The sequence below is a fragment of the Globicephala melas genome, chromosome 3, assembly GCF_963455315.2.
Source record: "Globicephala melas chromosome 3, mGloMel1.2, whole genome shotgun sequence".
Lineage (NCBI taxonomy): Eukaryota > Metazoa > Chordata > Mammalia > Artiodactyla > Delphinidae > Globicephala > Globicephala melas.
Window position 1 is genome coordinate 145699787 of NC_083316.1, and position 23971 is coordinate 145723757.

The following is a 23971-nucleotide window of genomic DNA, read 5'->3' on the forward strand; positions in this document are numbered from 1 at the left end:
CAGGGAAGTCCCTGGAAGGCGAAGTCTTAAGTACTGGACTGCCAGGGAAGTCCCTGAAGTCCACTGTTAACACTACTGATTCATTAACACATGATAGATTCAAATATTGACAACAAAGTACCTACTGATGAATAATAAAATGAATACCACAGGCTTTAGTCTCTTACATTTTTACAAGCTTTGTAAATTTGTCCACTTAAGTCTTTTCTTTTTACCACCCTTGTTGGCACATTTTAGCAACTACTTCAGGTTGTACAGAATTAGCATTTTCTCAGCTTTTTTCAAGATATTCTGACCAATAATTGCATGCAGACTCTTCATAGCGATTAATTCTTTAGTCACTTCAAACTTAGCATTGACTTCTGGAATAAACAGATAATGTCGGTAACAGTATGAGCAGTGCATGTTGGTAACATCGGTAACTCATCAAGAACTAGGGAGAACCTCCAAATCATTCGCCTGGTTTGAAATTGAATTTTGATGTTGCTCTAATATCTTCAACTATCTGGGCCTTCTTCTCACTGAAAGTCTAGTAGTCTGAAGTTTATGTTCTCTGCATGTGTAACTTTGGCTACTGCAATAAAATAATGGTGATTTAATTAACTCTTTTGGTAAGTGGCTTTCCTTACTTGGCTGACAAATGAGCCATTTCATAACCTAACTTTGGTTGCAGCCTCACTTTATTTTTTTGTGGAGAAATTTCACTGTTATAGATATTCTGTCTTAAATTTTCTCCTTTTTTCTGACTATTGATTACCTGTGAGTTAGGAATACTGACATGAGTGCTTGGTATGATATGGTCAACATATGTTGTATTCTTTTAGGACAGCTATAGTACAATTGCATAAAAAGCACATTGCTTTGCTATCTGATTCAATAACAAAATGATCCACATTCCACTGTGCCTTAAAAGTTAGACATTTGAAGTGCTTTTCTATCTTTTCTTGTTTTGACATAACAGATATGCACTGGTAATAATAAAAGGTGCGTGTCATGTCATGGTGATACTCATGGCACTCTGTGCTGTGAAGTTAATAAGTACATCATTGCGGTTTATAGTGCACTGAGCAGCAGTGGGGAGGAGGCAGTGAGTGCCATATACTGTTTTAAGTATTTGACTCTGCTGTCATAGTCTGAAAGCAAACTATATGCGTGTGGCTGTGTTCTAATAAACTTTATTTATGGACACTGAAATTTGGATTTCATGTACTTTTCACATGTTACAAAATATTATTGTTTTTATTTTTTTCCCAACTGTTTAAAATAGTAAAATCCATACATAGCTCATGGGCCTTGCAAAAACAGGTGGGACTTGGTCCACAGGCCTTAGTTTGCTGACCTCTGGTCTAGAGAAAAAAAATAGGGCTATCTTTACAAGAGATTGCTAGGGGTAGAGTGAATAACTGAATCAGATTTTGAAGGGTTGAGTATGCTATTAAGTTAAGGCAGTTGGTGGTCAGAGTGAATACAACCAGCATGGATCTGAAGGAGGGGGGAGGTCAAGGTGGGAAAGGCATTGAAAGGAACTGAAAGAGGGCTGTTTTGGTCAGAGGATAGCAAAGAGTGGAACCAGATGAATTTGAAGAGATAATCAGAGGGCAGAACATGTAGGACTCTGTAGACATGGTAAGTGTATTTTATTTGAACTTGCTCATAATCATTTTTTTCCTCTTGCGGAGGATGGGCTCTAGGTGCACGGGCTTCAGTAGCCCAACAACTGCTTGCCATTTGAAAAGACTACCTATACCTTCCTCAACTACCCCACCCTTATGAGGGATTGTGTGTGTGTGTGTGTGTGTGTGTGTGTGTGTGTGTGTGTGTGTGTGTATTTTATCCCTTGTAAATCTGCCAGTTTGGAAAACCAGAAAAATTCCCAATATTGCTTAGCAAAAGTTCCTATCATAGTATTGTTTTTTGGCTGCATTGGGTCTTCGTTGTTGGGCGCGGGCTTTCTCTATTTGCAGCGAGCTGGGTGGCTTCTCATGTTGCGGAGCTTGGACTCTAGGTGCGCGGGCTTCAGTAGTTGTGGCGCATGGACTTAGTTGCGCTGCGGCATGTGGGATCTTCCCATACCAGGGATCGAACCCATGTCCCCTGCATTAGCAGGCGGATTCTTAACCACTCTTCCACCAGGGAAGTTCCCTTATCATAGTATTTTGATTAATCTATTAAAATTTATATTTCTTTACAGACATCCTATGCTCAACTCCTTGCAGCAACATGTCTTTCAAAACTTATTAGCCGAGTCAGTCCTTTGCCGATTGAACAAAGAATAGATATCAGTAAGTGGTTTATTATGCTTTTTATCAAATTGCACTTTAAAAATAATTTTTGCTTTTAAATATGCTAAACTGTTAACAGGCTTGCAAGTTATTTTATTGTCATTTTTAAAGATGAGTAGTCAAGTCTCCTTTACACATGTAGTGATAAATAAATAACAATGTAAATAACAATGTAAATAACAATGTGTTATACAAAAATGTGTTGTCAGAAAAGCATTTGTTTAGTTTGATAATAAATAATAACTAGCATTTTATTGTCTATAGTATTTACTAAGATTTGCACTATCTCATTTTATCTACCAAACTTCTGAGATGGGCACTATTGTTATCCTCATTTTATAAATGAGGAAATTAGATTTGATAGGCTCTATAATGTGCCCAAGATCATCACACATCTAGCAAGAAGTAGAGCTGTGATTCAAACTTACACAATTTTTGTGGAGTCCATGCTCTTAGCGATTATCTTAACATCATATACAACTAAATGATGGGAAAGAAGTGTACCCTCCAGCATTTCTCAGAATCCTATATCAAAATCATATGGGATGCATATAAAATCAAAAGCAGATTCCTACTTATTAGGAAAATAATGTGTATATGGAGGAACAGTGCTTGGAACTTAGTGTAGTTGGAAAATTGATTCTATAAAGTACCAATATGCTTTCAGAAGTAATGTATTTTCGTATTTTAAGTGTGTGAGTTTGTTTTTCATATGGACAAAACTCTGATAGTTGAGATATGGGAATTTTTTTGTTATCTTTGTTCATGATAGACTGTTGACTCATTTCTGCTCTCCAGCCTCAAGGTTTACATGATTCATATTTGTGTAACAGAAAAGTTAAAGTGTAGTATTATATATGATGGTTCTTTAAGCTCAGTTTTTGAATGGTCAGATCCCACAATGATTTGTCATTTGCCTCATATGTTTGACTGATATTTCTCTTAAGTACCTAATAACCGAGGGGAACTCCTTCAACTTGATAAAGAACATCTACCAAAAAAAAAAACCTACCAGGCTGAAGAAAACCTAGAGGAGAATTTATCCATGTTCTCATGGACTTGTGTGCTTAAGAAAGCAAAAGAGAAATTTACAGTTTAAAAAATAAGGGTTCAGACATTAAAAACCTGTCATAAAACATTGTGATTTTGTTTGTTTGACTTTTATACACATAAACACACATATTTTAGGTAGACTTTATTTTTTTAGAGCACTTTTAGGTTCACAGCAAAATTGAGCAAAAAGTACAGAGAATTCCCATATACCCCCTGGCCCCACACATGAATAGCCTTCCCCAGTATTAGCATACTGCACCAGAGTGGGTACATTTGTAACAGTTGATTAACCTACATTGATACATCATCATCACCCAAAGCCCATAGTCTATATTAGAGTTCACTCGTGGTGTTGTGCATTCCGTGGGTTTGGATAAATGTATAAATGACACATATCCCCCGTTATAGTATTATACAGAATAGTTTCACTGCCCTAAAAAGCCACTGTGTTCCAACTATGCATCCCTCCCTCCCCTCTAACTCCTGGCGACCACTGATCTTTTTTACTGTTTCCATAGTTTTGCCTTTTCCAGAATGCATGTAGTTGAAATTATACAGTGTGTCGCCTTTTCAGATTGGCTTCTTTTACTTAGTAATATGCATTTAAGGTTCTCCATGTTTTATCATGGCTTGGTAGATCATTTCTTTTCTTTCTTTTTTTTTTTAAATTTATTTATTTTATTTTTGGCTGCACTGGGTCTTTGTTGCTGCACCCGGGCTTTTCTCTACTTTGCGGTGAGCGGCGGCTACTCTTTGCTGCAGTGCACAGGCTTCTCATCGTGGTGGCTCCTCTTATTGCGGAGCACAGGCTCAGTAGTTGTGGCCCACAGACTTAGTTGTTCGCGGCATGTGGGATCTTCCTGGGCTAGGGCTCGAACCAGTGTCCCCTGCATTGGCAGGCAGATTCTTAACCACTGCGCCACCAGGGAAGCCCGATCATTTCTTTTTAATGCTGACTGACGTGCCATTGTCTGGATGTACCACAGTTTATCTGTTCACCTTTTGAAGTACACCTTCATTGCTTCCAAGTTTTGGCAATTACGAATAAAGCTGCTATAAAGCAGGTTTTTTGTGTGGACATAAGTTTTCACCTCATTTGGGTAAATACCAAGGAGAGTGATTGCTGGATTGTATGGTAAGAGTATGTTTAGATTTGTAAGAAATCACCAAACTGCCTTCCAAAGGGGCTGTACCAGTTTTGCATTCCCATCAGCAATGAATGAGAATTCCTGTTCTTCCACATCCTTGCTAATATTTGGTGTTTTCAGTGTTTTGGATTTTGACCATTCTTATAGGTGTGTAGTAGAATCCTACTGTTTTTAATTTACAGTTTCCTAATGACATATGATGTTGAACATCTTTTCATATGCTTATTTGTTGTCTGTATATTTTCTTTAATGAGGTGACTGTTTAGGTCTTTTGCTTATTTTTAAATCAGGTTGTTGTTTTCTTATTCTCTGTATATTTTAGTAAATGGTCCTTTATCAGATAGGTCTTTTGCAAAGATTTTCTCCCTGTTTGTGGCTTGTCTTCTCATTCTCTTGGGCAGAAGCTTTTAATTGTAATGAAGTCCACCTTATCAAGTATTTCTTTCATGGATTGTGCCTTTGTTGTTGTTTGTAAAAAATCATCACCAAACCCAAGGTCATCTAGATTTTATTCCTGTTATCTTTTAGGAGTTTTTATAGTTTCACATTTTACATTTAGAGCTGTGATCATTTTGAATTAATTTTTGTAAAGTGTGTAAGTTCTGTGTTTAGATTCATTTTTTTGCATGTGGAGGTCCAGTTCTGCCACCATTTGTTGAAAAGACTATCTTTACTCCGTTTTATTAGCTTTGCTCCTTTGTCAAAGATCAGTTGACTGTATTTATGGGAGTCTCTTTCTGGGTTCTCTATTCTGTTCCATTGATCTATTTGTCCTTCACCAGTACCACACTGTCTTGATTATTATAGTTTTATAAAAATTAAAGTTAGGTAGTGTCAGACCTCCAACTTTGTCCTTCTCCTTTAGTATTGTGTAGGCTATTCTGGGTCTTTTGCCTTTCTATATAAACTTTAGAATCAATTTGTCAATATCCAAAAAAAAAAACTTTCTGGGATTTTGATTGGGATTGCATTGAATCTATAGATCAGTTCTGGAAGAACTGACATCTCGACAACATTGAGTCTTCCTGTCCACGAACATGGAATATCTCTCCATTTATTAATTTCTTTGATTTTATTCATCAGCTGTGGTTTTTTGTAGATGTTCTTTATGAAGTTGAGGAAGTTCCCCTCTGTTCCTGGTTTGTTGAGAGTTTTTATCATGAATGGCAGTTGGAATTTTTGAAATCCTTTTTTTGTATCTATTTTGATCATGTGATTTTTCTTCTTTAGCCTATTGATGTGATGGGCTGCATTAATTGATTTTAAAATGTTGAACAATGCTTGCATACCTGGGATAAATGCCACTTGGTTGTGGTATATAACTCTTTTTATACATTGTTGGATTTGCTTTGCTAATAATTTGTTGAGGATTTTTGTTTCTATATTGATGAGAGATATTGGCTCAACTACAAGTTTTCTTGTAATGTTTTTGTCTGGTTTTGGTGTTAAGGTAATGCCAACCTCATAGAATGAGTTAGGAGGAATTCCCTCTCCTTCTTTTTCCTGGAAGAGATTGTAGAGAATTGGTAGAATTTCTTTCTTAAATGTGTGGTAGAATTCATCAGTGAACCCATCTGGGCCTGGTGCTTGCTGTTTTGGAAGGTTATTAATTATTGACTCAGTTAATTTAATAGATATGGGCCTATTCAGATTGTCTCTTGCACTTATCTTTTTAAAATGGATACTTAAAAAAAGAAAAGGTACACTCATTAAAGGAAATTCGGAAAAAAGAGAAAAATAGAAACCTACCGCACAATTTCAAGCAACAAATGATGTGTTTCCTTTATGAGTTTCTTGGGTTTGAGTTACTACTCTTGCTTCTGCAAGTAGATTAGAATGTTATGAAATGTCTGACATGTGCCAATAGAATAATTGGTATGTCAGTTAAAATGGAAAATGTGAAGATTGCCTCAAAGTCACATTGCCTTTATTACATCAACTCTAAAATTCTCATTCTTTCATGATATGGTCCCAGACTACATATTTCATTATTTCCCAGCATTAACTCTGTTGCATGTTCTCTGTGTCCAGCACACTGTTTTCTACCTATATTAGTATAATTAACGATGGCTTACCATCGCTCATCAATTAAATACCATTTCCTCAGCCTGGTGTTCAAGTCCTTTCATGAGCTTGTAATTGATGGATCGTCCCGTCCTTGTAGCCTTATATCTCGTTGGTACTAGCCTATTTGTACCAGAAGGTATTTTCCTCATGCCATGTTATTTCTGCCTTGGTGCCTTTTCTTATGTTGTTTCTCTAGCCTGGAATGCTGTCCTTTTAATCTTCTATTCAAATAAAAGTGTAGCTTAAGTTTAATTGCCTATATAAATCAGTCAATTCTCCTTCCCTTTCTCTGTCCTTCACTCCATCCCTCCCTCCCTCTTTCCTTCCTTGCTGACTCCCCTCTTCAAACAGCTTTATTGAGGTATAATTTATATACCATAAAGTTAACTTAAGTGTACAATTTTTGATTTTTAGTAAATTTACAGAGTTGTGTGAACATTTCCATCATCCCTTCCAAACTCCCCATGCTCATTTACAGTTAGTCCTGCTCCCATACCACCAACCTCTAAGATGTTTTCTGCCTGTATAGATTGACCTTCTGAGGATATTTCATATAAATAAAATCTTATCATGTGTAGTTTTTTTACATCTAACTTCTTTCACTTCGAAAAATGTTTTTGAGGTTCATCCATGTTGTAGCATGTGTCAGTATTTCATTTTTTTTATTATAGAATAATATTCCCTTGTATAGATGTGTGACATTTTGTTATCCATTCACCACCTGATGAACATATGGGTTGTTTTTGCTTTTTGGCCACTGTGAATAGTGCTACCATGAACATTGACATACAAGTCTTTGTGTGGATATACTCATTTCTCTTGAGTAGATACCTAGGAGTGAAATTGCTGGGTCATAGGTAAGTTTATGCTTAACTTTAAAAAAAACTGTCCAACTGTGTTTCAAAGTGCCTATACCATTTTGCGTTCTCAGCAGCAATGTGTGAACATTGCAGTTTCTCCACATCTTCACCTCATAAGTCTTACATTGATCTTCCTGTGGTAGTTTCTTTTTGTCTGTCTCTCCAAATATTTTATAAGCTAGCTCTCAAGGCATAGATTATAGCTCAAATTTTTGTGTTCACAGCATTTGGAATTGTTTCCATCAAAGCATTTGTAGTTAAATGTTGAGGTATTTACCTTCTCTTCATTTTTTTCCTGAATAACATGCTAGTCTTTGGGACCAAAGTAGAGATTGAGTCTTTCCCCTTTCTTTTATATTCTTTTTGTATGTTTTCTGATAGACTTTGTGGCATATTTTTTTACTTGACTTCAATTAATCAGTCAAAAATATTTCATATTAAATTTGTATAATGTGTAATACCTAAAGTTTCAATCTAATGACAGTACACTCCAAGAGACTATCTACAAGTTTGGACTTAGTAGAGTTTTTGAATTACTAATTATTACTAAAATATATGGTTTGACCGGTATTTGAAAGCAGGAAACGAACAAACTCAAACCAAAACAACCTGACTCAGAGTCCCAATTTGGCCACTGTGACAAGTTGTTTCACCTCTTTGACCTTCATATTTTTTTGCCTAGGAAACAGAATAATAGTAATAGTAATATAAAAGCAATATCTTCACATTGCTGTGAGAGCTACATAAAGCTTTTTTTCTGGGAAGCGCTTGTAATTTCTAACTTGTTTCATAAATGCTAAATACTGTTGTTATCATATAGGCATTTGACACTCAAAGAGCCTCTAGTGCATGGCTTTCCAAGTTTCTGTTAACTTTTGTTGGGGAATTTTTCCAGCTGTTTATTTCATTCTCCCATGTGTCTTTCTGAACATTTCATTTTCTTCTTGGTATGGCTTTTCCCTATTATCTTGGGCTGGTGATGATTAGATTGCTGTTGTTTTACTTGATTGTTATCATTGGCTCTTGCTTATTAAACTGGAACACTATTATAGGTCATGTAATAAGCATAACGTGAGAATATTTTATGTAAAACATTCAACTAAAGTAACAGAAATACAGTCTATTAAATTTTTTTGCCTTAGATAATAAACTTATTAGCTAGTATCTTTGCTCAGGGAGTTTGGGAAGGTGTGCTAAAGGTACCTAGCTTAAATGTGAAACTTGGTTTGTCTCCTGTTTTGTTGTTTTATTATTGTTGAGATTACCCTCCCAGTGGTTACCACTACCTACATATAGATTTCTCACATTCCCTCCGGGTTAAAATTTTTCAGGATACTAAAAATAAAAATAATAGAAGTAAATAAACCAGATTTTCTTTTATGTTCAGGAGGCAGTGTCATTTTCATAAGTTTTGTTATTGAAATAAAAGATTACATGTAATGAAGCTTAAGAGAACCATATTACTTTAATCCATAGCAGAAATCTCTTTCAGATTTATCTTAATGCTAGGAAAATCTGTGCTTTTTAATAGTATTTTTATTTGTATAACTGTGTATTTTTAATGTTAATAAAAATTAAGGTTGTAATGTGCTAGTCGTGAGAACTTTTCTTTTTTATATCAAGGTTCTCATTACAGTTGTCAAGAACAGCTGTTGAAAGTGTTCTTGGATTTTGGGGTTGTTTCCATTAAAGCTATTTTTAGTTAAATAGTGAAGTATTAATATTTACTTTTTCTTCACTCTTTTCCCAAATGGTATGCTGGCCTTCGGGGCCAAAGTAGAAATGGAATCTTCTCCCTTTAAAAAATTTCTTTCTTCTGTTTTTCTGATAGACTTTTGTGGCCCATTTGTAACCTCAATCACTCCTCCATTAGGAAGCTCATAGCTGAATTTGCTACCCACTTTTAAAGATTTGGGTATATTAACTTTATTCCAGGCTTTACTCTTCTGTTCGTACTTTCTTTGACTTATGTACTTATTTTATCACATTATATTATTTGTATTTTTTTCTGCCACTTAAACAGCCAGATATCGCTTCTTGGCCTTTTGGCTAAGATCATGTGTAAACAGCCAGATAGTGTGTAGTCAGTTTTGCTATAACATGCCATATGTATTCCTAAAATCACTATGCTGTGCAGTGATATGTAGTAAAACCACAGGGCTTATTAGAGAAATGGGGTTATGGAAATAAAATTGAAAAAGGATAGAAATCTAATAAAAGACATAGTAGAGTTTTACACATGTTAAATGGTTAAGAAATACTAAATAGTGGAATAAATACAGCATTTTATCTTGAAGAAGACCTGAAGTTTGTGGAAGGGGGCCCGCTTCAACAAATAACTCATTGAAGTGTTGAAATTTGTGAGTTACTATGAAGGTAGAAGGAAGGTGATCTGAAATAGGATGGAAATTGTAACACCAAAAGGGCTGAGTCTGATAACACGAGATGAACTGAGATAGCTAGTAGATACATGCATTTTGAGTATGGCTTGGTTCGTTTGGCTTGGTTGCCGTTTTCGTTATTCACCTAGTTTCTTTCTGAATGAAATTATGCAAAAATGAAAGTGACATTCGCATTATACTCATATTATCCCCTAATATATCAATTGAATTGGAACAAATTTGCTTTTTCCAAATAACCCTTATAGGAGAACTGACTATATAAATAAGTACGTATCTTGGAGAAAGGGATTAACTTTTTGTCAAAGAATGTGTTGTCATCACTACCTGTTTTTACATTATTCGCATTAAGTTACTGAATAGTCCAAATGATCACAATATTTTTTTACAGGAAACTACATTCTTAATTATGTGGCATCACAACCCAAGCTGGCTCCCTTTGTCATCCAAGCTCTAATTCAAGTCATTGCTAAAATTACTAAATTGGGGTGGTTTGAGATTCAGAAAGACCAGTTTGTCTTCAGAGAAATTATTGCTGATGTGAAGAAGTTTCTTCAGGTAAGAAGGCATTATTACATTATAAGAACATCAGTAGTTGTTTTTTTGGTTTAGAAAACTGCTTTTCTTAAAGTTAAATGGTTTGTTTTGTGGCTACCAGAACCATATTAATTATGGTTTATTATTTATCCTCTGGAGCCTGTATTTTTTATTGCCAGGAAAAGAGGATCATGTCATATAACTTCCAAACCAGAAGAATGCAAATTATAATGTTTTATAATTTCAAAAATATATGTTGTCATTTGTAACCACGTGTGTCTTTGTATTGCATATATGCAAAACATGTATATAATGTTTTTCATGTATTATCTAATTTAATGCTAATTACATCTCTGTGAAGGGAATTACATTTTGCAAATGAGAAGACTGAGGCTTAGAAAAGTTAGGTAATTTGTATAGGATTGCATAGTGATCTAGTAAAGCATAGCACTCGTACTTCAACAGGTTTTCTAAAGATATATATATTTAAAAATTTTTTTACATTATACATTGAGTCATACTAAATTCTCAAGAATGTTTTTAACCTAAATGATTAAAGTTATAACATACTCACATTTAACTTACACAAATTCAGGTATTTGGACTGGAAAAAAAAAAAGAAAGAAAGAAAAGAAAAAAGAAAAGCAAGAGGACACTAATTTAAACTGTGCCAGTGATTCCACTTGCCATTCCACATAGTATTTTATGTTGTGGGGTGTGATATGGGAAACTTAAATCTGCTCTTTTCTGTTCCTGTATGCCTCTTAGGATGACCATCATGCCCTGCTCAGTATGATTCAGATATTTAAAGATACATACTTTTTCATGCAAATGTTATCCCTAATCACAAGAAAAGTACCTTAGTTGGTGCTCTGCTGAAGAAACAGTGATCTGTTACAGTTCTCAAGGAAAAACTGGCAGTTTGGATTAATAGATGTTCAGTGTTGGTTTATTGGCAATTAGGGGGCTGTTTGGACTTTCTGAGATGTTATAGCTTATACAGTAACTGTCAGATTTAATCCCTATGTAAGATGTAACTCCGTCATACATTGTAATGCTAGAAACCTCAGAATATGAAACACTAGACCATTCTGCTTCTCTTTTATTCGTATTGTTAAAATCCTGGTTAACAAATATTTGATTATCTAAAATATCACAAGAATAAGTGTATTTTTAGCCCTGAGGAGATCTGCTGTGGGACAGAGGGATAGTTTATTCAGTGACACATGAGTTTCTCACTTTATAGTTGTGCATATAATTTTGACTAACACAATAGCACCCCTCTCTTGTCCTTTACTAAGATTGTACACAGCTCATCAAGAATCCACACACACACTCACTGCAAACAAGAATAGACTTCAGAGTTCTTTTAAAATAAAATCAAGGTTGAAAACTGAATGAAATGAAATCATTCTTGTTGGCTAACATTTCCCAAGCTCCCTTTTCAATGGCTGATAAGTTGAGCTTAAGTTGGGCTTTAGTGTGCTTTTGTCAGTTTTGGAAGACCAGAAGAAACAGAAAATGTTTTCTCTTCAAAGTTTATTACAGTATCACAAAAAAAGCACTTGCTTTCTGGGTATATGACTTAACCTAACCTTCAGTCATGAGAAAGACAACTGACTTAGTGTTTTAGTACTCTAAAATAGTACCGCATGGTTCCTTTGGGTAATAACAGCTTCTGTGAATTTTGTACTAAAAATTATTTTAAGTTTGTAAAATTTTTAATGGCCTGAAATTTTGTATATCTTCTTTTCTCTGTTATTGTAACCTTATTGCTGCCATACTTCTAACATTTATATGCCTCCTTTCTACATACATACCCAGGAGATACTACTGTCATCTAGGACAGTGCTATTCAGATTGCTGGTTCACAGCAAGATAAGGGGTTTATGTCAGAATGTAAATCAACATGGTGCTTCCGTCATCGAGAGAGACTTGCTATGAAAAATATGCCAACTGAACTAAACAGTGTACTTAGTGACTTATCTGTTTTATATTTTGGTGCAAACTCTTTTGTCATGGACCAGTACCAAACCATTCTCAGATTAGAATCCAATGTGCAGACTACCAGCAGATTCATGGACTAACAGTTGGTCAGGGAACGACATGTTAAGGAGCATTGGCCTGGTTTACACAGAAGATGGATGCTTCAGTAATGTGAAATCTGTAGTTTATCATAGAGTTCCGATTGTCCTAAAGGGCCATAAAGAATTAAAATGCAAAAATTGGACTTCCCTGGTTGGGCAGTGGTTAAGAATCCGCCTGCCAATGCAGGGGATACGGGTTCGATCCCTGGTCCGGGAAGATCCCACATGCCACGGAGCAACTAAGCCCGTGCACCACAACTACTGAGCCTGTGCTCTAGAGTCCACGTGCTGCAACTACTGAGCCCACGTGCCGCAACTACTGAAGCCCGCGCGCCTAGGGCCCATGCTCCACAACGAGAGAAGCCACCGCAATGAAAAGCCCGCGCACCACAACGAAGAGTAGCCCCCGCTCGGCGCAGCTAGAGAAAGCCCGTGCACAGCAACAAAGACCCAGTGCAGTCAAAAAAAAAAAAAAGCAAAAATTATGGATGTTTCTTTTATTTTTTTATTCTGAGATAATTTGAATTTAGTTACACCTAGTGACCCAGTGTTAGTGAAATTCTGTGATAGTTAGAAGGAATGACCAGCTATAAAATTAAGACTTGAAAAGTGTATCATCTGTATTGCTTTCTTAAAATTATTATACTGTAATTGGATGATAGATTTTTTTATTTTCATACTTCCAATGTGTTTTTGCAGTTGAGTAATTTGTTAGTAATGTGCATATAAAATCTGAATTTTGATCTGAAGGAAGTTATTGAGATCAAATTGGAAGCTGATTACATTAAAACATCATACTGTATTGATAGTCATGTATTTACTCAGTGCATTGGGCAGTTCACAAGCCTTCATTATAGATCCTTAGTAAATGCATATACATGCACTATTAAATAATATTAAAAGGGCGTAAGTGATCTTATCTGGTATTAGGTTGAGAGATTTAAATTAGTTCCTAAGTTATTAATTATTTACTGAATGCATCTATCTTCAAGCAAATTTACAGAGCTAAAAATTGTTTTTTGTTCTTTCTTATTCGTGGCCTTATGAAAAGGATTAAACTACACTCCTGTATTTTGAGGTTTAGTTTATTGTAAGTCCTACATGCTGAAAACATTTTATAGAGTATCATGCAGTTCTAAGGTAGGTGAGCTTTTTTCCCATTCAACTCTATACCTAAATTTATCCTTCAAAAAAATGAGCTTGACATTATTTTTATTTGTGGACCTCAGTGATTTTTCTATATATTTTAATAGATCTATTTCAAGAAAATGTGATGTTTCAGTATTTAATTACTTGTAAATGTTACCTGGTTTACACATTAAGAACCAATCATTTGTCTCCATTTAGGCTAAACTTGTTTTTTTCTCCAAAGGGTACTGTGGAACACTGCATAATAGGAGTAATAATCCTCTCAGAATTGACTCAGGAAATGAACCTGGTAAGCCTTTCCATCTAATGGTGACATGAAGTTTGCTAGGTAATGTCATTTCTTTGATGTAAAATCTTTGTGTGGCTTAAAACTCTGAATAAGCAAGTCTTTTTTGGGGGGGGGTGTCTGTTTTATTGGTGGGATAATCAAGTATTGGAACACTTTTATTGTTACTAAAAATGACAGTAACAATATAAAGTACTACAAAGAACAGGAAATTAGACATGGTCCTCTCTCCATAGCAATTGGAGGATCGTCCTTTTATCCTCTGTATATATAGTAATATACTAATCGTAAAAATAAATTATACGCAAAAGTGGAACAAGCCTTTATTTGCTTACACATTAAAGACAAGCAGTTTAGCAGTTTGGTAAATTGATTCTCGATAATGGATACACAGCATGACTCAACAAAGAACAGGATACTTGGCACTTTGCTACTTGTTAGCATGGGTTTCACCCATACAAGGAGAGTTTGCAGAAGCTATACTTACCCCCCACCAACGCCTTTATGAACTCAGCAGCTGAGCACATCCTCACCTGCTCCTGTTCATTTTTGTATTTAACATGGTTCTAAACAGAACAAAAGTAGAAGTTGGGTTTTACATGGAATAATGTTACAATAAAGGGGAATGTATTGTTTATATTTAAGAACTTTTATCATCTTTTTTTTAAATTGAAGTACAGTTGGCGTACAATATTAGTTTCAGGTGTATAACATAATGATTTGACATTTATACATATATATATATGTGAATTGATCACATAAGTCTAGTAACCACGTGTCACCAAAGTTATTAAAATATTATAGACTATATTCCTCATGCTGTACATTATATCCCCGAGACTTATTTATTTTATAACTGGAAGTTTGTACCTATTAATCTTCTATTTCATCCAGCCCCCAGCCCCCTCCTCTCTGGCAACCACCAGTTTGTTCTCTGTATCTGTGAGTCTTCCTGTTTTGTTTTCTAGATTCCACATATAAGTGAAATCAGATGGTATTTGTCTTTCTCTATCTGACTTATTTCACTTAGCATAATACCTTCTAGGTCCACCCATGTTATTGCAGACAGCATGATTTCATTCTTTTTTAATGACTGAGTAATTCCATTGTGTGTATTTATACTACATACTCTATTCATTGATCTATTGATAGACACTTAGGTAGCTTCCATATCTTGGCTATTGTAATTGATGTTGCAGTGAACATAGGGGTGCATATATCTTTTTGAATTAGTGTTTTTGTTTTCTTTGGATAAATACCCAGAAGTGGAATTGCTGGATCATATGGTAGTGCTATTGGGTTCTCCAAAAAAAAAAATATCTTATGGAAAAACCCAAACAAACTTTTTGCCCAACCCAATCTTTTTAATTTTTTGAGGACCTTCCAGACTATTTTCCATAGCAGCCATACTAATTTACATTCCCACCAACAGTGTGCAAGGGTGCCCTTTTTGCCAGGTCCTTGCCAATACTTATTTGTTGTCTATTTAATAATAGCCATTCTGAAAGACGTGAGGTGATATCTCACTGTGGTTTTGATTTGAATTTCCCTGTAATCACTTTGGGCTTCTGTTATGTTTCATGTTTCTATAAGTAAATGTGGTATTTAAGTATAATATGATGGGGTTTAGGAAGTGTCAGATAATCAATTTTGATCTCACTACTTTTTTCACATCTATAAATATCAGGAAGGAAAATGGTTTATTTTCATCTTTCAGATACCAAAAGGAATGCTATAGCCACTGTAGCCTGTGGTATTAATAATTGTTTGGGTATCAGATTTCAGCTTTGTTTGCTGTTTCCTAGTGATAAATGGAAATATTAATGGTACTAATAGTATAGTTTTTGCCATATTATATTTTAGATTAGAGGCTCAAGAACTAGTCTTAGTAAACTTATTCTTAAAAATTATTTTTTATTAACTAATAAAATATTCAGGGGGAATATACTGTGATGTAGTAAATCAAATTTATGATTATTTATAATTTCTGCCTTGTTTTTTTTTTAGAATATCAAAATACATGAATCAGTGACATATCTGATATATATAGAAATATCACTTTCATATAGAAGAATCTTCTGTAACTGATTCAGTTTGCTGATTCACAGAATGTTAGAATTTGAGGATTATCTCAGAGATTTCCCATTTTATAGGTGGAGCCTGAGGAACAGGGAAGCTGTTACTTGCCTAATGTGAAATATGATACATGACTCAGGAGTTTTCTAATTATTTATTTTATTTTCTAATCTGTGTTTATATTGCCTCTGAAAGTATGATCAAATCTGCTTTTCAATTTTGGCATCAGTATAGTTTGTAGAGAGAGCACTGAATTAAAACAATACAGAAACTTGGGTTCTAGTCGTGGCTCTGCCATTATTAGCTCTTTGAGTAACCTTAAACAAATCACTTGTACTAGTAGATTTTTAAAAGCTCTTTTAGCTCTATACTTTATGATTCTTTAATCATTATTTTCATTCCTTTTCTTACATAGTAAATTTTTGCTTTGCTGTTTGGCAAGTCTGGTTAAATAAATTCATCTTGAACTTTTTAGGTTGATTATTCTAGACCTTCAGCAAAACACAGGAAAATAGCTACCTCATTTCGTGACACTTCTCTTAAAGACATTTTAGTGCTAGCATGCTCTCTTCTAAAAGAGGTAAGTTACTTAATAATTCAGCATCCTGTTTCAGAAGAATTTCAGATGAATTCCCCTGTGCCCGTTTAATTTAAGTACAAATTAATTTGCACAAATCTATAAGCGGTTCCAAAAAATTCACTTTTATTTAGTCGGGATATAATAAAGTAAGATCCAAAGGGAATTTAGTAACTTGTCTTTAGACAGTAGTTTCATTGTCTTCCTACCGTAGATTACTTATTACAGAAGCTATTTGAGACTTAGTTTCTGTATTGCCCTGCCCATATTTTAATGGGGTGCAGATGAACAATGAAATGACGGCAAGTTTTCCTAATTCATCATTTCTCAATATTTTTTCAGAGTTGAGCCAAGATAGTTGACTTTAATAATTTCTTTAGGAAATAATATTTTCCCGTTTGCTACTTAGTGCCCTATTGAACATTAGTATGTTCATAGTATGAGTCATAATTATATTGTGTTCTCTTGTAATGTAGGGACTCCCTCATTCTACTCAAGCTTGTTAATTGGTGTAGTAGAGCATTTCCCAAAGTATGTTCCACTAATCACTAGTTTCTACTTATTTAAATTCTGTGATATAGTAACATGGTAACTGCCACACTAGGCCAGACTGAAAGTTCCTCTATTTAAAAATTTTTCTTTTAGTATGAAAAATTTTAACATATATACAAGAAGATCGAATAGTATAATAAACTCCCTTAGACCCAGCAACCAGATAAGCATTAACAACTCGTGACCAATCTTGTTTCATCTCTATGAACTAACTAACCACTTTATTTCTTTCTGTGTTTTTCATGAAGCAGAATCCCAAGCTTCTTATCATTTCCTCCACAAATATTTCACATTGTATCTCTAGGAGATATAATCTGTTCTGGTTGTGTCAGAATGAACATTTTGAGGGGGTCGGGATTGTTCTCCAGGAGCTTGTGAGTGTCCTCCCACATTCAAACAGCTCTGAGAACCTTTGTTAGCTGAATGTGTATCGTTTATGCATGAAGCTCCCCTACTTTTTCTTGAAGAATATTGTATTTTCAGCTTGTTCCAATTGCTTCTTTGAGCTAACAAATCCTGTACATTTATACATTTGTGCTGTGTAAAGTATTTGTCCTAAAGTTACTTCCTACAACTTTAGAAGGTGATCTCCAGTATGCAGTTAAATATGAAAGGTTTTAACCCCATTTTACAAGATTAAATTTGAAAATGTAATCTATTATTGTAGATTTTTGTTGATAGTGATATTACAGTTTTTTTCTGATATATACAACATAACTATGAAAATTCTTTTTTTTTAACTAATTTTAATTTGGAACTGAAGAATTATTTAAGTTAGTTGACTAAAATTCTTTTAATTGACATACGTCATAATGTTTCATTTGACTCTGAACCTCTTTCAGGTGTTGGCCAAGCCTTTAAACCTTCAGGATCAAGGTCAACAAAACCTAGTAATGCAAGTCTTGAAACTGGTCCTCAACTGCCTTAACTTTGACTTCATTGGCAGTTCAGCAGATGAATCTGCAGATGATCTTTGCACAGTACAGATTCCAACAACTTGGAGAACAAGTAAGAAAAAAGTTTAGTGTAAGGAATGGTCAACATAAAATACACAGGATTAGCAGTATAGTTGCTTTATGTGCAATTATCTCTGTTTTTTACTTGGCAATCAAAAAGTTCAAAAAAATTTGTAACCTAAGGTAGCTGCTGATACCCAATGTTGAAATCTGTTTTCCTCAGTTCATATCATAGTAACCTCTGTATTTTGATTTTGGAAAAAAGAAAAGACAACTCTAGAGTTGGAGGATGACAAGCTTAGGTGGGGAAATGAAGAGCTCTGTTTTGAAATTTTCAGATAAACAGTAGGAGAGGATATAACACTTGGCAGGAGATATCAACATATTTTTCAAAGTTATAAAGAGAATGAATTAGAGTAGCTAACTTAGCAGAGCAGAATTGCAATTTACTTTGTTACAGAGAAGGACACCAATAAAGAGCAAACTCACTTGCTCTCACACATCCCAGAAAGATGATGGCAATAGGGCTTTCCTATTGAAGTCAGAGGTAGGGAATTGGGCTGAAAGGACTTGGTAAAAAGTCTATGTTCTGCACAAACACCCTCGGGATCTTCTCTACCACCTCTGTGCAGCTCTGTGACTGCCCTTTTCCCTTCCTTCCCTATGTGTACTTCCCTCTAGATTCCCAAGACCAGAGCTTTTTTCTCTTGAGAAATTAAACTGGAGAGGTTTCTCATTCAGGGGTATCAGATATAGTAGAGAAACACCATACATTTGGTGAAAACTTCTAATATGGAAGTCAGAGACTAAAAGAAACAATTAAAAGGGACTTTGTATCTTGATAGTAGTGATGAATGCACGAACCAGCACATGTAGTAAAAATTGCACAGACTAGATACACATACACACACACACACACACGAGTACATGTAAAACTGGGAAAGCCAAATAAGATTGGTGGATTGGATTTTATCAGTGTGCCTTCTTGATTGTGATATTGTGCTTTAGTTTTGTAAGAACTTACCATTTGGGGAAATGGGGTAAACAATACATGGATCTCTCTGTATTATTTCTTGCAACTGCATATAAATCTAATTATCTCAAGAAATCTTTTTTTAAAAAGGGAGAGTTAGTAGAAACAGAGACAAAGTGAAGAGTCGAAGTAAATTTCAAAAAGTTTTAATTACTATCCTCAGAGAGATAAGAAAAGGTAATGCATTCCTGAAACATGAATAGGATATTGTTTCAAAAACGGAAGTTAAGACAGTGTTCCAGATATACAAGTTGCCCAAATAAAACATTCAGTAAAAGAATTGGAAGATAAAGCTAAGGAAATATCCCAGAAAGTAGAACAAAAAAAACAAGAAGAGATTTGATAGAAAAAATGCAAGAATATTAAAGCGTGAAACTAGGAAGCTTGACATCTGACTATTAGGAGTTCAAGAAAGGACAGGAAAAAACAGAAGGCAATTAGCAAACAATACCAGAAAAAAATTCTCAGCAATGAGATACATAAATTTTCACATTGAAAGATCCCATAAGTACCCAACATAATGAATGAAAAAAAATACACTAAGCTTCGTAATCATGACATTTCAGAATAACAAGGACAAAGAGAACCTAAAATCTACCGGAAAGAAAGTCATCTACAAAGGATTGGGATCAAGAATGGTATTAGAGGGCTTCCCTGGTGGCGCGGTGGTTGAGAGTCCGCCTGCCGATGCAGGGGACACGGGTTCGTGCCCCGATCCGGGAAGATCCCACATGCCGCGGAGCGGCTGGTCCCGTGAGCCATGGCCGCTGAGCCTGCGCATCCGGAGCCTGTGCTCCGCAACGGGAGAGGCCACAACAGTGAGAGGCCCGCGTACCGCAAAAAAAAAAAAAAAAAAGAATGGTATTAGATTTCTCAACAGTAGTACTGGAAGCTAGAGGACAATGGAGTAATATCCTCAGACTTCTGAGTGAAAATAATTTTCAAACTAGACTGAGATTACCAAGCATAAGAGAATAAAGATATTTTCAGACGTGTAAATCGTTCTGAAATTTAGCCCTTATGTACTTGCTGTTATGAAGCTACTTGATATACAAGCAAGAAAATGGAGGATATGGAGTTCAAGAAAGCTTTAACACAAGATGACAATCAGCAGACATAAAAAGGAGATAATTATGTAACACATTTTGGAACAGCCAGTCTAAGTTGAAGAAGGCTCCAGGAGGAAGGGGTGGGAAAATGGAAGTGATAGGTTATTTGATGCTATTGACCAGGTGGAAAATGGCATGAAGAACATTTTGCAAATCTGTCAGAACATTTGGAAAGAATTAATGACAGATATCGATCTACACAACTAAGCACAGAAAAGATGCTGTGATTAAATCCAGGGAGTGTTGGAAATGTGATATAATCATAGTATACTTGGCTTAGCTGTTAACATTATTTACCTAGTCATAATAAAGTAAACACTTAGAATTGATTTAATTCCTAATTGTTATAACAGTGGATGGATTTTTGAGAGAGGATGGATTGTAGAAAGAGTGGTGGGAGTAGAGGGGAGAGTGTACCGTAACAAGGTCATTTGAGACCTAAAATAAAGTAGTCAAAGACATGTAATACAGCACGTAATTTGGAAACATGTATTTAAATATAGCTAAGAGTTGAAAGGCAGTTGGAATGGAGTAGGGTACAGCTGTTTTTTACTATATACTTTTTAGTACTATTTACTTTTTTATACTATTTGAATTTTTAAATGTTTTTATTACCTTAATATAAATGAAAATAGAAGGTTCTCTCGATAGGAACTGTAGGTGCTACATGGAAATAAGGAACATCTTAGCTAATTAATTTTTATCTTTGTATTATTTCATATTTCAAAGGAAAATAGCTAGGAATTAAAAAGGAATTAAGCCTAACTGCAAGGAAAGATTGGCCACATGCAGAGGTCTTGGAGTTCTTGGTTTGTATGATAATGTCTTACTATGTGAAGATCACTGAATTGAAAGTAATGGTGTTAGAATTTTTTTTTTTTTCCAGTTTTCCTGGAACCAGAAACATTGGATCTTTTCTTTAATTTGTATCATTCACTTCCACCACTCCTATCTCAGTTAGTAAGTAAAACTCATTCATTATTTCATTAAAAAGTACCTGTGATATTTATCTAAGGGTGGTACATATTTATTTATATTCTTGATTAGGTTTACCTCTCATAAGAGATTCTTACATCATCTGGGATTTATATTACGTAAGCTATTTTCAGTTTCTATTTATAGTCCATAGTTCCTGTCATTTCACTGGTGAGCCCAAAACCCATAACCGGTGATTTCATTCCTGCTCGTAGCCAAGACAACCTATCAACCTCTAAGTATCTTTTTTCCTACTCAGTGCCCCCCACCCCAGCTCTTCTTCTGGGCCTCAGTCCAGTAGTTTGCCACCCCACCTGTTACCTTCCCTTTTCTTAACCTAACTCTTTCTCCACTTTGCTTGGCTCCATGTCAGGCTTGCCATGTGGCCCCCATCAGATATCTCCAAGTGAGAAACAAAGGGGATCTGCTCACTTGATTTTGTGCTCATCACTCCAGCTGTTCATTTATTTTTTGAATCAGATTCTGTTGTGTGCTAAAAGATTCTTGAAACTCTTTGGTTATAGTATGGAACTTTGAGACTCTGTATCCCATCTTTGTGGAATCTAAAACAGAGACCAGGCAAGATTGAAAAAAAAAAGAAAGTTGTTAGCTTAATATCTAAGCTTGTAGAAGTGAAGTTGGGGAATTCTTATATTGTCATTTCCTGAAAAAAGATGTTCCATATTTAAAGTACATATCAGCAGTATGTTTGTTTAGATATGTTATCACCTAGAAGGGAGGAATAGGTTCACAAAAATACTCCCTCCCTTTCTTAGAAAACATGTTTGCTCAAATCGAGGGTTTTAAGGTGGTGGTTTTTAAACTGGGTTTCACAGGACACTCATGTTTCCAGGTGGTGCCACAGAACTTCAGCCTTCTGTCTTTTAACCAGAATAGTCTTGTTTTTAGTTGTTTAAAAACCATGGTTTCATGTACAGTTATGTTTTGGGATAAAACAAACAAGCTACTGGTGCTTAAAAGTAGATTGGAAAGCAACTGCTTTAAGAGAATGTAACTGACATTTATTGGGCATGCCCTATCCTATGATGCTTATCTCACTTCATCCTCACAGTGGCCCTGCAAGGTAAGTCTTGTTACCTTCACTATGTAGACAAGGAAACAGATCCAGAATGGCCTAAGTGACTTCCTTCAGGGCAGTGAACTAAATTTTGGAGTTGAGATTCAAACCCAGGTGGTTTTGGCCCCAAACCCCTGGATATTTTTATTACGCTAGTGGTTCCTGAACCTTCTACACATCAGAAGGGAGTTTTGTTTTTTGGGTTGTTTGCTTGGTTTTTGTTTTTAACATTAAGGACTGTGGCAAACTGAGTAACACCTAAAAAGGCTATCCTCTGATTTTTGTCCCTATTCTCACCCTTGCCAAGAGAGCCAGACATTTTGTGTGAAATCTAACTGGAATATTTAAATATTGACAAATAATTCTTTTTTTTTTTTTTTTTTTTTAAAGTGGGCAAGTTTACATATGTGGGCCAGTTTGGCCTGAAAGTTGCCAGTTTTGGGCCTCTCAGTTAATGAACAAACAGGCTTCAGTGGGTTCCAGTAGTAGAATTAAGAACCCGAGAAGTGAAATTGACTGATAAAGTATTAACTTCAGAAAGATAACTAGGCCACAGACACTTTGCAGGAATTTTTATAGGGTATCTAACTTTTTCAGCAGCATTTTCCAAATTGTTCCTCAAGATATTAATAAATGGTGTGGGCAAGGTGTTTTATCACCAGATAAATTTGGGACATGCTGGATTAAGTAAAGTTAAAGGATTTTTTTCCCACTTGCAGGATACCACAGTGCATATTGTACAGTAGTTCCCAAATGTATTCTACAGCAAAACCATATTTTCTTTTTGGTGAAACACCTGGTTCGTTGGTTTACAAACAGATTAGGCATCAAAAGCAATTGGGAGCCTTTGAGTGTATGCAGGTTCCGGCTCTACTCTGGTGTATTTAATATATACAAAAATATTAGAGGAATTTTACACAGAAATAGGAACTCTAGTGGTGGGATTGACGGGTTTTGGGTGGTGGTAATTATTGATGATGTTTAGCTTTCATTGTTTTTGGAATCTATAACACTATTTTATCATTAAAATTAAAAAAATTTAAATGTAAAGAATAGTGTTCCTTACATGTGGCCTTACATGAATTTTAAAGTTGAAATGAATTTTGTTGTTCCTGTTTTTAGGCACTTTCATGTTTAGTTCAGTTTGCTTCTACAAGAAGGTCCTTATTTAGCAGTCCTGAGCGTGCCAAGTACCTTGGTAATTTAATCAAGGGAGTAAAAAGGATACTTGAAAACCCTCAGGTATTTTTGAAGTAATTTAATTAATATTTACCATATTTAAATACAGTTTTTCTGCTGAAAGGTGCATAATAAACTTATGACTTTATTACGATTCTGGAAGAAAATAAGTATCATATTCTGCTTTCTTGGATCTCATTTGTAGTATAAATGGGCAGCTTTTAAAAGTGAATGTTTTCCTGACTGACTGCTGTGTTGTTCTTTTTATTTTTCCCATTCTTTTAGGTAAATATGAATAGAGGTTGTATACCTTATTATGCTTCTGCTTTCTACCATTGTACTTTCCTTGCACTTCTTAAATTACTGAAGTGATTAATTCAATCATATCTACCTTCTAAGCTAGAAGACAGTATAAATCTGGATGTTAATATTGGAATAAGTGGCTTTAAATTATGAATATCTTTTTTGCCCTCTTGTGGACAATAAAAATTTGTAGATTTTTAAATCTACTCTCTATGTTAACTGCAAATCTTCAGTGGCAGTGTTCATTTCAGAGAATTGCACAGCC

General features: G+C 35.1%; 1 protein-coding gene across 3 annotated transcripts in view; it reads left to right on the top strand.

Moving 5' to 3' along the window:
• The window catches only part of RANBP17 (RAN binding protein 17), a 313424-nt gene that overhangs the window by 12392 nt on the left and 277061 nt on the right, over positions 1 to 23971 (top strand). For all 3 annotated transcript variants that reach the window (XR_009563505.1, XM_030829950.2, XM_030829951.2), the window contains exons 3-9: positions 2192 to 2282; positions 10201 to 10367; positions 13806 to 13871; positions 16420 to 16524; positions 17916 to 18081; positions 21058 to 21131; positions 23347 to 23466. Coding sequence is in view for 2 of the 3 variants with exons in the window: in XM_030829950.2 (XP_030685810.1) it covers positions 2192 to 2282; positions 10201 to 10367; positions 13806 to 13871; positions 16420 to 16524; positions 17916 to 18081; positions 21058 to 21131; positions 23347 to 23466 (789 nt within the window). In the remaining variant the exon portion in view is untranslated. The remainder of the gene's footprint in view (positions 1 to 2191; positions 2283 to 10200; positions 10368 to 13805; positions 13872 to 16419; positions 16525 to 17915; positions 18082 to 21057; positions 21132 to 23346; positions 23467 to 23971) is intronic.